The 15054-nt window shown below is 38.8% G+C and overlaps 1 protein-coding gene across 1 annotated transcript in view; it reads right to left on the bottom strand.

The window, feature by feature from the left end:
* CFAP58 (cilia and flagella associated protein 58) overlaps nt 1–15054 on the bottom strand; it is a 60624-nt gene that overhangs the window by 14682 nt on the left and 30888 nt on the right. Inside the window, exons 13-16 of the mRNA XM_064464478.1 lie at nt 14253–14393; nt 13694–13917; nt 11540–11651; nt 9258–9362 (exon numbers count right to left, since the gene is read on the bottom strand). Coding sequence (XP_064320548.1) covers nt 9258–9362; nt 11540–11651; nt 13694–13917; nt 14253–14393 — 582 coding nt within the window. The remainder of the gene's footprint in view (nt 1–9257; nt 9363–11539; nt 11652–13693; nt 13918–14252; nt 14394–15054) is intronic.

Genomic DNA, 15054 nt, shown 5'->3' with positions numbered 1-15054 from the left:
TTACTTTCCCTTAACAAGATAACTGGTTGATTAATATACTTTACCCTGGGGTGAGCAGCAGATTTATTTCCTTCCCAGATACATGCTGAATACAGGAATGAGGAGTAAACAAGTTTGTTTTCAGTTATTTGTTATTTACTGGAACAATTCCTGAACTTTTTACTCAAGTTTTATTCTATCGTTGAAGCTAACAGCAATTTTGACTGAGTAAGAGCTTTAGGAATTTGCCATTTTACAAAATATTTTAAGTCCACTGACACAAGGTATCCATGCTCAGGATTTCTGGGTTCAAACCAGATGTACTGCATTTGAATAAAATACTTTAGTGATCACTGTTTCTGCTTTTCTGACACAGATAACAGTGATGTACCTTGGGTAATTACATGGCCTCCTCCTTTCAGTAGCTGAGTGCTGTTAAATCTTTAATGTACTTATGGTGAAGTACTGCTTCCAGCCAGGGCAGTGACCCTCTTCTCATTCTACAAAACGGTCTGGACGCAAAGAGTTGCTACATGAATTGCCAAAATTCACTAAAACTCCTGGAAGATACGCAGAAATGAAACTCAGGCTCCCAGACTCCCAGGACCACCATGCTGAATAAGCTAGTACATCTATCTGCTTCTTGCTTTTCAGAAACGCCAGGGCCAGACTACAGCAGCAGGTTAGACGTGTGGGAGAAAACTCACAACCATAAACCACAGTATACTTCAAGACAACAATCTCTCTCATGCATGCTAAAATTAATGGACTGAGAGCACATGTATTAGAACACAGTACTAATCTACACCTGACATTCATCCATGGAGGATTGTATTTGTGTAATTAAATTAATCTTGCATGATGTGGAGGAATGGCATCTGATGACCCACTAAAGTTCTCTTTCAAGCTCAAACTCAAGTAAATATATCAATTCTCCTAAAAAAACTTTAAAAACAGATTATGCATTCATGTACATTTGCCACCTATAAACTCTAAGAGATTTTTACTCCACCTGCAACTTTCTCATCTTTGTAAATGGCATATGAATATTTCTGACTAAAACACCACTAGAGCAGCTAAAAATGGTGCAGATACCCAGAAGTTATTTTGATCTGTTTTCTTCTAATTTCTCAAATAAATTTGCATCTTGGCTTTATCCAAAACCATTTATCATGGAAAGCCTGCTTTGCTTATGAGGGCAATGTAGTTCCTACAAAGATTCAGTAAGAATCTTCACCAAAAACATTGTGTTTGATTGCTAAGTAATCTGCTTGGCTTCCCATTTCCCAGTGCCAGAAATATTTGCACTATTTTTATTGGAAAATTATTTTCTTACTCTAAAGAGCAGCTGATTATCTTCACCTGATGAAATTAAAGTGACCAGCACCTTTCCTGCCTGGTTTTTCAAAACTTTGTTTAAACAAACAGACCCTAAACAAAAAAACCAAAAGGGCTGTTTTCCTGGGAAGACTCTTCTCTTCCATGTGCATTGCAACATATGTGGGAGGAGGGAAAGAATGTAAATGTCAGTGTGCTTTTAAGAGCAGTTTATCGTGCTGTAAGTTTCTATAGCATAGAACATCATCTAATTCTAGATGGACTGAGATTAGAAGGACTAAAATAAACTAATGCACCAAGAAGTGTATTCAAAATATGCAGAAATAGAAATCAACCCCTTTCTGAGGAGAGCAAGGGCAAGAACTGAACATCCCTCAAACCTCTACTGAATTCTTAAACTTTCAGATAGATATGTAGATACTCAACAGACCTTCACACGGGTGACACCTAAATTTCCTGTTTATGTGTGAGTAATTACTACATCATCACAGGATTGCATATGAGCCCAGGTAAGTTGCACCAGGAATTAACACAATGATTCTAAAATTTGCTCAGTGTGAGTCATTCTTCCCTACTCACAGAACCCTACTGGATAGACAATCTGTTTTTAAAAAATAAATAATTAATTGGAAAAATAATATCAGTGGCAGAGCAAAAGGCACTAGAGAAATTCCAATTACATGGAGAAATCATCATGCCAGGCATAGAATCACTAAAAGACACTAATCCTTCAATTTAACACCAATACTAAAATACAAAACATTTCCAGTTAGAGCCAAAGTTAAAATCCCCAATCAAAGCCCTAGTTCAGCAATGAACATCTCAAGCACAACAAAAGGAAAATAAAAGGATGGCACAAGGTGGAAAGAACCTGAAAAAGTACTCCTGAAGGATGACTCGATGCATTAAGTACCTCCATATGCCACTTCATACTGCATCAGAGACTCCAGTTCAAATCAGATTCAAGGCACTTGACTGAAGTTAATTTGATGGCACTAACTCAGTAGACTGTTGTGCATCAAAATATTGTGCTGATAATTGGAATTTTTTTTTGTTCAGCACTAGTTAGAACTGGGCTACAGCCAGAGTTCATGGGAATACATTATTTTTTCATTTGAAAAAAGAACAAAGATCCTCTTCAGAGTCCAATTCTAAATCAAGGCAATTCTCACAGTGTGCCTTTGCGCACCAGTGCCTAATTCTGCATGGCACTGGGGAAGTAAACTTTTTTTTTAAACTGTATTTCTCATTTCTATATTCTAATATAAATCCTTTTAAATTCTGGCCAGCAACTTAGAACTGGAGTCACTAACTCAAAAATCACACTCCACCAGGTACTAGTTGCTCTCTCTACTCTTCCTTAAGATACATAACAACACTTAGTTTTTTATAAGGACAGGAAAGCATTTTTCTGCTTTTTTTCCTAGATCAGGAACCATTTGATCAATGGTTAGAAGTTTTGCCAGAAGTTTTAGCTTTCTCACTTAGTGGTGCAAATTCTTTGTGCTGACACGGTTATGCCAGCTACTGGCTATGCAATTAGATGCCATTATACTGGCAAGAAAGTCTTCTGCCATTCAAGAGCTGGTATACACTAAATCAGAAAAGTGACTTTTTTGCCAGTAGGAATGGTGCTTTTAAGCACAGAACAGGCCTAAAGCTCAATATACTCACCCCTTTAACTGAAGGCTGAGGGAACCGCTAGCTTCAGCCACAAGATCAGGCATTAATCCAGTGCTTCCAGAGGAAGACAAATCCTCAGGACATAGAGGTAGAAAACAGCCCAGTCCTAGTAAAGTATAAAAAGCCAAAAAGAAAATTTTCCTCTTCCTTTTCAGACAGAAAAATCCCTTCAAAAGGCTAACTTTATATATAAATTATAAAGGAGCAGCAAAGAAAGGATTCTATTCTGGCAGTGGATTTTGCAGTTCACCTGTAAGTTTCAATGTGCACAAAACACTCTCCCAAACTACCTCTGCTAAAATCTCTTGTAGGGCAAGATGACACAGAAACAATAATGGCCAGGTCAAAAGAGACTCTTAGGGATTCTACAGTCATCGGTTTCCTGAAGTGAATTGCAGTTATTTTTATGAAAATAGATAATTCTGCCAAAAAGAGTGCCCCAACTCAGACTATCTACCCGCCATATAACGTGTAAGTGGGTTACACTCTCAAATCCAAGTAGACACTATACTCGGCACCGAAAATATATAAATGCCAAATTTGAGAGATAAAGTATATCCCAGCCATTTTGAAGATGTACAGATAATACCTAAAATAAAACTGAACTGGACCTTAAGAATACCAAACTAAAGGCAGGTAAAAGGAGTGTATTCTCCTATTTTCCCTAGCAAGCTGTCCGATGAGAGAATCTCTTACTCGGCATTTGAGTACACTTTTCTGCATTACATGCTGTATAACAGAAGCTACCTGAGCACTGTGAGAGCAACGAAGAACCCAGCAGATGCATGCTTCACGAAACCGCCAAGCTAGAGAAAGAAATTATTTTCAAGAGGACCAGGCTCTTATGAGCGGGGCTAAAAAATTATATAGATTGAAAAAAACCAGTATTTTAGATAATAAATGGGCAGAAAAAAATTGTATAACAAATACATGGAAGCAAATCACAAAACTCCTCCATTAGCTGGGAGAAAACTTTGATTTGAGTAGCTGCCAGCCTGCATAAACCCACACGGTAACACACTGTTCTAAAGCAGATTTCTTTATGAAACTGTAGTACCAGCTCTGAGAAATAAAGATGGTTATGTATATGCTCAGACACTATAGCAACAAGAACTTTGAATTGGATAGAACAGCTCTACTACCAAGTTAGTGCAAGTGATATAAAACATCTGCCTATTTTGGGTGCTTAGCTAGCTATTGTTACTACTGAATTGAGTCATGTCTCTAATACATTCATTCACGCACCACTATAAGTGTGGAAATTATTTTCTTCCCTTTTTACTTAAAGTGAGGCATGCAAAAGCTAAGTAACCTGCCCAAGGTCACAGAGAAAGTCCCTTTCACTTTCTCCTCCCTGCTGTCTTACAATACCTGAAATGAAACTGCTGATTTATACTGGAGACAGCAGCATCCCCTCTGCTCCTCCTCCTCTCTGTCAGTGGGACCATCAGTTCTTTGGGGGGATTGGAACTTAGCTCAAAACTTGGCTCAATACAAGGACATGTGGGTGTTATCTGGCTGTAATCTCTGAGTCAGATATATGAGCTAATCACGCCTTTTGCCCTTCCACTCTTTGAAACTATGAGCTCAAGATGCTAATGGCCTGGAAGCATCACATTCTGACCAGTCCTGGTCATTGATTGTTGACAATTTAAAACAATAGTGACTAAAAATATGTATGTACAGAAGAACAATAATTCCACTGCTACATGCAAAGTTTAAATGAAACACATTTGCCTTTGCCTCCCTCCACAAATAATCTTGATTGCACTTCTCTTTTTACATTTATGAACAATCTTCTGAGATGACTGACAATGGAGGCAACCGATATCTAATGTGAATCTTCCCACTGTTATCCATTCCAAGACGTGCAGCTGAATAAAATTCTGTTCAGTCAGACATAAAATCAAATTAGAGGAGTTCACTCTGAAGAGAAAGAACTAAATCTGAAACAAATAAAGCAGTGCATAATTCACTTTTAATGGGATAAGTTTGTAAAACCACACTAATCATAATCCTAACAAGGTAATACATTACTTTGCGAGTTTACCACATCGCTGTTCAGTATGCAGTAGAGCCATAGAGCTTTGGTTACATGAGGGATTTGCCCCACATACAAAGTGAGCAAGTATTTTTTTTGCAGTCAGGATTTGTTCAGCAGAGCACTTCTGTTTATTAATAATAATACCTTATGGCTATACAACACATTTTGCTCAAACCACGTGTTCACAAAGATCTTCACCCACCATTGAAGTCCCCTGATTAACACACAACATATTTCTCCACAAAGCCTGCAGTATTACTAAATGGTTTAGAAAAGAACCAAAAAATAATGTATCTTTCCACTGCACAAATTCAGAAGGAAGGTAATGACTCAAACATGAAAGCTGGCTAACCCTGAAGTAATGTTTGCTATGTTTGGCAAAAATGCTGTTGGATTTTTATTGACCGTATGTATTTAAGACCTTGGTTTTGGATCTGATTTTTAAGACGGCATTTTTTAGCAGCACAGCAGCTCACAACTGTGAGAATGCCTGAGTTAAAGGAGAAAGTATGACCACCTGCTTTGCAGCTACTCTTCAAAGTCTCAGGATGTCCACACTTGTTTGGTGTATGAGAGCTGATACGTTATAACCCAAGATGCTATGGCTACAGGACACAGATAAATCAGAAACAAGAAAAAAGTTTAATAATGTCTATAACATAGGACATCTTTCTACACCTTTATTAAAGTGCTCAACTCCAAAAAGTCATTCTAAGAAAACCAACATTCATAGTTTTGCATATTCAATACGTCTCAGTAAATGTCTGATACAAAAAAATGTGCCCTGCTACAGGTTAATAAAGATACTTTTGTATGGAATTTTAGAGTCAAGCTGAGTTCTTCCTGTACTGTCAGCAATCAAAATTTTCTGACTGAAGCACAGGGAATCATTCTTTTAATCACATAGCATGGATTGTAGCATGCTTTTACACTGCATAATTTAAAAAAACTAACAGGTGAGAAATAGTGAAAAAATAATAAAAAGGATATGAACAAATGCACATCAGGAGCAGTAAAGTAAGCAGATGCTTTTCTACATGAATCTATATACTGTGATCCTTACTTAGCAAAAATTTCCATTTATGTATCCAGCTCATCCTGAAACATTGTTTCCTGCATAAACCAGCTTTCATTTAAAAGACTATTTGCAAAAAAAAACCACCCCAAACCAAAAACCTAACAGTCAGAAGGCAGAACTACAGTGCATACAATACAAATTATATTATTTTTTTCCTTATATAAACATTATGGCTCTGCATGAGGATTCAGCAAGGTGAATATCCTACAAATCAAACTGCATGTTGCTGACACTGGGCTCAACCATTTCCAGATGTGGGTTATTTCTAAATTCCAAAAGTGTTTTTTGTTTTTAACACTCAATATTCAATCCACGTGGCTTTTTGCACTCCATTTTATTACTACACTTTGATGTGATGGAATTTAAGTTACATAATATGGACATACAGAAAGCATATACACAGACACTCGCAATCTTCACCTTCAACAAACACCCTATTTGCCAGCCTGATGGCAGATAAAAATGGTCACGTATGGCAAGCAAGAGATTAAGATTGCTTTAAAGCAGACACATGCAATGGCTATGCCCTTGTCACAGGGCAAGGTGCAGATGAGGAAGACTGGGAACGAGGACATGTGACTTACGCAAGCAAACACAACACGGGGAAAACTATTAAGTTTGTATCCCTCAGCTCCTGCAGTCTCTGACTCTGAATACCGGGGATGTTATGCCAGCCAGGCACAGTCCACGTCGTCACCAATTCCCCCACTCCTGCAAATGAGCAGATACTGACTGAACTGAACTGAGCTGACTTCCAGGAGAGACCCATAAAAAGAGATGTTGAATGCCTTTAAGTATGAGATGATCTACCAGGATTTAAAAAAAAGAAAAAGTAAAAAGAAAAGAAAAAGGAAGGACCAGACCTTATGGGGGAGCAGTGCCTCATACACTGGCTGCTATATTGACCAGGCAGCAAACTCACTAAGCAAGTGGAAGAGGACAAAAAAAAAGTTTTCCAGAAATCGGAGCTAAATTGCTGCTGTTTCTCATAATGGGAAATTTTAGTCAGGATCAAACCCTACACTCCATTGAATAAGGATATACTGCCGAGAAAGGGCCTGGTGAAGCAACCCTCCTGGCCCATACAGCTCAGCTCCCTCCAAAAAGTTAACATTATTGCTTTCCATTAATCTTCTTCTGCTGGAGGTGTTCCTCAGGCTGACTCCTTCACCAGAGGAGTTTGGAACATGATAGCATCAGTTTCATAAGTTATTAGTGAGCATTTTGCTTTAGCGAGTATCAGAGCACTTCAAAAAACAGATATTGTCATGATACCATGTTACACGTATATAGGAAAACCAGTCCAAAGAATAAAATGACCCATACAAGATTATCCATACACTGAGCAGAAGCAGCTCAGCCAGTACACTTTGCTTGCACACCCTACACCCATGACCAGTAGGACACACAGCCCTCTGAAGAAACGAGCTGGGGGATACCCTCTACCTCTGGTTACCTCTCCTTACCCAGGCCCTGCTATGAAAAAGCCCTATTTCAGTCATTGTGGAGGGCTCAAAAACACTGGGGCAAACCAAATAAGAGCTCAGAAATGTTGATGGTGAAGCCCTGAACAGATTGTGGAGTGTGGTATTTTTGGCCTTTTCTATATCATTAATCGCAGTGAAGGAGACCTTCACATCAGCATTGCTGAACAGGAAATTGGTGCCTGAATTAAGGATGCAAAGGATCTCATTAACAATTCTAAATACAATAATAAAATTTCATATAGCCAAAGTCTGACTTAAATCTAGACAAATAATTTTAAAATGTAGAGTTGCCACGGACTGCTGCATAGACAGATTATGCCAACGGCTAGTATAGTAACATAAGCTCAAATACCTATTATTTCAAATAATAGGCAGCTTAGTACCCCTAGATCCCAGTTCTTCACTTCTAAATGAGGATAATAGCTAAATGGGAGCACTAAGGATAAGGCAAGATATGCACTAAAGTATCAAAATCTAACAGAATTGGGTTTGTGCATGGGTAAAGCACAGCAAATTTGAAGATATTTTTGCTACATTCTGTGTAAGCTAACAGACTATTTCACTGACAGCATTTCTGTGCAATGCAACAAAGATTACATTTTTCCAAGCAAAGGCACAATACACCATACGTTACCTTCAAATGAAATTGCAGATCTATTTTTTCCTATGAAACAATAGAGAAAGAGAAACAAACCCTACCTTGATAACATCTGTTAAGCTTCTTGTCAAGACAGAAGGAGTTTCAGGACACAGCCTACTCTCCGTTGAGTGATACCCAACATAGCTATCAAGACTATTAGGGTATTTGAAACCAAAACATTAAAATCGTACTTAGAGCTGGCAAACTGTAGCTATCCCTACAGTCACCAGGGAGAAGGAGACAGATTTCCCAGTTTTACACCCATGGCTGAAGCCCAAAGACAGTCCTTTTTTTGTTATATTTGATAGCACTGTTCGCACTACAGGAATATAATCTCTCCTTGACTCTACAACATAAATCTTGTTGGTATCACTGGGGTTAGGGGACATCTGATACCATTAAAAAAAAGATAAGCTATCACAAAAATTACTTTTTGGCAAAGTTCAGCACAAAGACCTTGAAGTCGAACATGGCCCAGACAGCAACATATCTAAATCACACAAACTCTGTAGGATTCCTTCTGCCAAAAGCCAAGCTAAGCACAAATGGAATCAAACAAGTATTTTCCTTCATGTCCTGGTCCTCCATGTAACAGGCATGTTTAAAATGACAAAAAAGGACAAAAAAAGGACAAAAAAGGACAAAAAGGGATAAAAAAGGACAAGAAAAGGACAGAAAAGGACAAAAAAGGACAAAATAGCCTTTCCAAAAGTCTAACACTGACTTGAAGACTAATCTATGCCATGAATAAACTAAAGCAAACCTTTCATTTTATTTTCCAGAGTTGTCCAGGTATCAGTAACCAGGATATAAATATCAACTAATCAGATGCTATTTGTCCTCTTTCAGTGAGTCAGTGCTGCCATCTAAAGCTATCTAAGGGGCAAGCAAAAGAAATTCAGTGTCATGCATCTAAATAATATTCAGGAGGCACATCTGAGCAGACAGAGAATGCAGGTTAAGTCAGATATGTTAATAAGATACAACAAAATAATGATGCCGCAGTACCTGAAGGAGCAATTCTTTCTCTATCACTTCACCTGTCTTGTTGATAAGCTGCTTCTGTAGTCTCTGCATTTTCTGAATCAGCTCGTAGGTACTTGGGTCACTGGCCTAGACAAGACCAAAGCAGTCTTAAAAATTATACTTTACAACAAGTTAGTGTTTCTTGCTTGCAGATGAAAACCATAATATCTAAGTGACCAAAAGTGACAAATATAAAATGAGGGGAGGGGGAAGGGCGGTGCTGGGGTTTATTTAAATGGCATTTATACAAGCAGTCCTGAAACTGCAATCTCTGCCTCTTGAAGACCAGTTGGAGCATGTTCATGTTTAACACTACCACCTTCATCAATCCCCCTCAAAACACCTAATATAAATAGGAGTCCTTCAGAGCTTAACCCTCAAATCAACAAAGATTGGTAGAACCACATGGCAGGGAAGGAAAAGGAGGTTAGTATATAATTTTTAGCAGAAACTGAAATGCTCACTGACGTATGAAGAGCAGTGCAAGTCCTTCCCCCTGTTTTAAGAACTTCAAATTTAGTTTTAATGAGAGGAACATTTTTCTCTTGAACAAAAGAATATAGTTTTTTGAAACAGGTTGAGAGATTAAGACCAGGATCTCTCCTTCTTCCCTTCTCATTCTTTTGTCACAGATTGCATCTGGAGGAAGCTCTATGGAACAAACAAATAATCCTGTGAGGAGCAGCCAGCAAAGCTCACTTTCCCACCACTTTGTATCTTCTTGTTGGATCCTTTAATGAGGAGCAAACTCTCACTGAAGCTTTTCCCCATTCACACCACCTCTCTCCCACATGGTCTCTCCTCTCTCATGTGGTGTCTCTGGTGGCTCATAAGATTAAACTCACGCTGCAGTAAAGGCTCCAATAAAGTCCCACTCTATGCATATTTGCTTGAGTTTATAAGGAACTTGGTATCTCATGGCTCTCAATCCTTTGTCTGATTTTATCTCAATTGACTAATCAATTCAAGTTAACTGAGACACTAACACAGATATGCATGCGGTGCTCACAACACAACATTTCCTGAGAAACCAGGCTAAAAAGTAGTTCAGTCCCCATGACCCACTCAGTTCTTGATTTTTTTTATAGCACTACCCAAACATGGTGCCAATTTGTGACAAGTATTGTGATATGAGGGTGTTTGTTCATTAGGAATTGAACCAAAACTCCATCAGGATTATCTCATATGGATCTTGCCATCTGCTGGCCTTTCTGTGTTCCAAACACAAACCAGTGACCTAGAATGGAAGGACGTCATTTCCCATTATCAGACTATTTATACACTGATTTTCCCAACACCTGATGTTTTGACTGGCCTGATTTTCCTTTGTTACAAGATGCTGCTGGAGATTGTATCTAGACATCTTTAACCTAGTTCAGCATCCTGCATTTTACTGCCCTTCCATAAGAAAAGCTAAGCACACTGTTCAGCTTTAAGCCCAGCATGGACAGATAAGAAATTAACTATCATGCTAGTAAGCACAGCCAAAATTTTCAGCTCTGCTTCTGTAAGAACTAGCATGTTACCACTTGGTATTACAGCAGCTAAGCAACCTAGGCTGGCATCAGATCAGAGATCCATGCAACAAAGAAATCACAGCTGGCTCTGACTTACTTCAAAAATATCCAGTGACGCCAATTGATGTTCATATATTTGGTCTGTGGTTGACAATATTTTTTGTTTTTCCCCTTCGTTTTGCATGTTCAAATAGTGTGAAAATTTAGATTTGTTGTTTGCCTAACAGTTGAACTCACACTACCTGGAATGGCTATCTTTGGGAGCCCACCACCTTTGGGAGGCCTCTTCCTTTTCTCATAGATGTAATTTACTTTCTGACTGCATGTCTGTCTGTTCCCAGGTCTACCTGTTCCCTGACCCTTTCCAGTTCTGGCGTTCTTCCCATATACATCCCTCTAACTGCTGAGGGTAGAGTTTTATTTCTCCCGTATCATCCTCTTTCTCATCACTTGTGTTAAGGAATCACCTCCTTCTAAATTCACCTTGTGCATTCTTATTCCCTTTAGCATTTGACTGGCTCTTTGCAAATACCTCTGCAATTTTTCGCTGAGAAAGTGACACAAAAATAACACTGATTGCATTGTGCAAGGGAACCATTCAGCAGTCAACCATTCCACTGGTACTATGGAAATTTCAGCCTGCCTGCCCCTCCATATAATTTGCATAACAGTAAAATAAATAGGCTTTATGCTGTGTCACTGATTTGGTAATATGGGCTTTGGGAACTTGAAATGCTGAGACATCACCTCTAATTTTCTCCATCTGTGAACATTCAAGGGATTCTCCAGTTCTTCTTCCAAAACTTTGCACCGAGTCTGTTCCCTTAATAGTTCCTTCCGCATGTGATGAACCTCCTGTCTTAAGACCAGCATAAAACAAAAAGAAAAAAAAACCATACCAAAACCACGTCAGTGTGACCAAGGTACGAACAAACATGAACACTAACATTAACAAATTATTCTCCCATGGACTACAGCACTGGCAAGTGACTCTTGTGACTAATAGTCAACACCAATACTTCCATACAAGTGGAACCCTAAGATTACACAGTTAGACCTCTTCACTCACTTCAGTAAGAATGGCTCAAACCCAGGACTTTTCATCAGTTCTTGGGGCATCCTCCACAGCCTGCTGGATCTCACCGCCCACGTCTTCCCATGTGCGTTAAGGCCAGAAGGACAGTTAATTCATCTAGAGTAACCTACAGATCAGTTACAGAGTCATATCCAGTTACCCCTGTATTGAATCTGACAGCTTGTGTTTGAAAGAAGGTTTTAAATCTACACGGCTCACGTAATACAGTAAAACATACTCTAGGGCCTAAGTGTAATGGGCACTGTTCTTTAGAGAACCCAAGTTTGAGTTCTTTTACTCTTACTACCTCTCCTCAAGGAATTTCAGGCATGATTTCTTGCTGAATTTAAAATTAATTGAGCACTCCCAAGATGCTTTGACAACTACGTTCCTATGGTGGGGATGGGGGAAGGGGGGAGGGCGCCGAGGGACAGGGAAAAAAAGGCACATTCTGCAGTTGTCCAACCCTTATCACTTTGGTGGATAGATCCTGTAAATTCTCCAATGGGAAAGGGAGTGGAGGATCACCATGTCTCTACTCCCCCACTGAATCTTCTCCCACTAAGCTCAGAGTTACATTTAGCTCACTAGAGAGAAAAAGGCCTTTTTTTCACTGTGAGGTTGGACAAGGTTAGGGAAGAGGAAATAACCCACATCTCCTATTGGCAAATCAGGAAAGCTAATTAGCAGCACAAGTGATAAATGGAGCCTTTCGACAGGCAAATTTCATGATGGTTTTGGACTTCATTAAAGTATGTGATTGCTGCTGCAGTTAGCAAGAATTGATCCACCCATCATGGCATGCATCGCACTATACTTCAATACCATCCCTGAGTTTCGATACAGTAACACACTTTCAGCTGAATGCATTTGGGCAGCAAGTTCAAATCCTATTCCTGTCTGCAGCCAGTCGATAAAAACTGCAATTGCCACTGTTGTGCCCAGTTCTTTCTTCTGTTACACCAAATCAAACCGGCAAAATTCCACTGGAGTCAATGGGACTGACCACAGATTGAAGTTAATTTGCTCCAGTGAAGGCCACGGAATTATACTGATACAGATAAACTAAAGATCTCACCCAAAACTGTGGCAGCTACATGAAATTAGTATGATAGTTATCTGCTAAAAACATAGCTGCCTGTCCTTACAAACCAAGACTGATTTTATAGAAAATGACAATAGTTTCCCATCAGCAAAGAATACATCTCAAATACTGGAGGGTTAAAAAACAGAAGGGAAGCACTAAGCCAGAGAAGAAGGAGGTAAATCAGGCTGGGGCTGTTAAACTTCTGTTTTAAAGAAACACAACTTTCAATGAAAATTTAACTAAATCTGTCTCAGAGAGCAACTCTACATATAAATCTGGAAGGAGAGAGCTCAGAAAATGTGCAGGGGTTTGTTATAAATATGTCGAGTGTTCCCCATCCTCTGTGGATTGCCTAACAAAAAGCAGTTCCACTAATCTGGGCCTTGGGTACCACTAAGTAGCTCAGTGAACTATGAACACCTTTTCTGCTGCTGTCTGTCAAGTTTATTCTGTAGGCAGTAACTCACAGTACCAGGTGAAATACAGAAACTATTTCAACTTTGGCAAATATGTCTTTTTCCTCCTTTCCTTCCTCTTATATTTTAATTTTCTTAATTGCTGATAAGTTGTTTTGTGAATTTAATCCAGCCTGTGTTTGAGGTCAGACCAAACAATCCCCTTCTCCAAGGTATAAAGTGTGTTGATACAAATCTTTACCGTGCACAAAACATATTTTCTGTCTCAAACACCGAATCATGGATGCAGTCACTACGGAAATGTATTCAATCAGTTTTTCTACCTGAGATCCTCCACATTAGCCACACTCTTGCCAAGTATTCCCTTCTCACGATGAAGTTTTTTGATCTCCAGCTTAAGAAGTCTGATGTCTTCCATTCTCTGTCGGTATTGGGTTTCACCCTTGTTTAAGATGGCCTGCTGGATTTTTATCTTTTCATAGAGCAGAGCCACTTCATCATTGCGCCGAACAAGCTGGGCTCCTAGGATATCTCTCTCGTTGATAACCTAAGGAGGCAGGGCAAAGCAATAATCTTTGTTAAATCTTCTCAGTAAAACCCTGAATTATTGTAACTATATTTGCATCAGTCAAGATCATGTACATTAAGAGGTTTCACTGTTATTAGTGAAAGAAATATGGCAAGGGCCTGAAAGTTTCCCCTATAAGGGTTCAGTCACCTGAACAGTATACACTATGTATTTCGTTCACTTCAGTAGCTTAACATTTTTGTTTCAACAGCACTATGAACCCTTAGTAGTACCACATTTACAGTAGCTGAGAATCTGGAAAAATGAGGGAACAGAATGCAGTGTGTCTGAAAAGCCAAATTAGAGATTCCTACCTGAGAAAATTCCTTCTTCTGCTTCAGCCTCTCGGCATCAGCTTCAGCAATGATTTTTAGGAGTCTTCTCTCTTCTGCCTCCTGATTTTCTATAAAGTGTTTGGTTTCCAGAGCCTGTTTTTTCATCTTAAGCAGCTCAGCCTGATGGAGTTAAAGAATATAAGTAAACCGTGCTTAGTAACAACTTCCATTACATAAACCTGGGATTAAGAGTTAGGATTTTAATAAAATCTCATACATTTTTTTAGTTTCCTGAGAGGTACACATTTTGTTAGTTTTTGAGAACAAAGCTCTAAGACAAGCAAGCGTGAAGACCCATAAAAAATTTTGCAAAGAGTATTTTAATATTGTTGTATTGCACACAACAAAAATTTGGATGGATTTTTATCTATGACAATGGTTCAAATTCAGAGGCACCTCATTTAATAATTTTTTTTAAAATTAAATAGGTCATATTTGGAAATCTTTTCAATTGAGTTATTTTATGAAAATTTAGCAGACATAAGTTCAAAACCAGGCTGGGATGTGAGAAAGGATAGCTCACCTTGCTGGAAAGGGCATCAATCTATACTATGTAATACAAATCAGCATCAACTCGGGACAACCAGAATTCATAGAAAAGATGATGACTAGGCATGGAAGAGCAAAATTAAAGAGGTTTAGCACTTTTTTAGTGGATATGTATATGAGGAAGACTGGGAAAATAGGGACTGTCCCTAAGTGCAGGAGAAGTAATGCATTGTTACAGTGATTGCACACCACTAACATAAACTAACACTGGAATCTGCCCAATAATTCTATC

The sequence above is a fragment of the Phalacrocorax carbo genome, chromosome 12 (genome assembly GCF_963921805.1).
Source record: "Phalacrocorax carbo chromosome 12, bPhaCar2.1, whole genome shotgun sequence".
Lineage (NCBI taxonomy): Eukaryota > Metazoa > Chordata > Aves > Suliformes > Phalacrocoracidae > Phalacrocorax > Phalacrocorax carbo.
The sequence above is the reverse complement of the archived record's forward strand: the minus strand, read 5'-3'. Positions and strand labels throughout refer to the sequence as shown.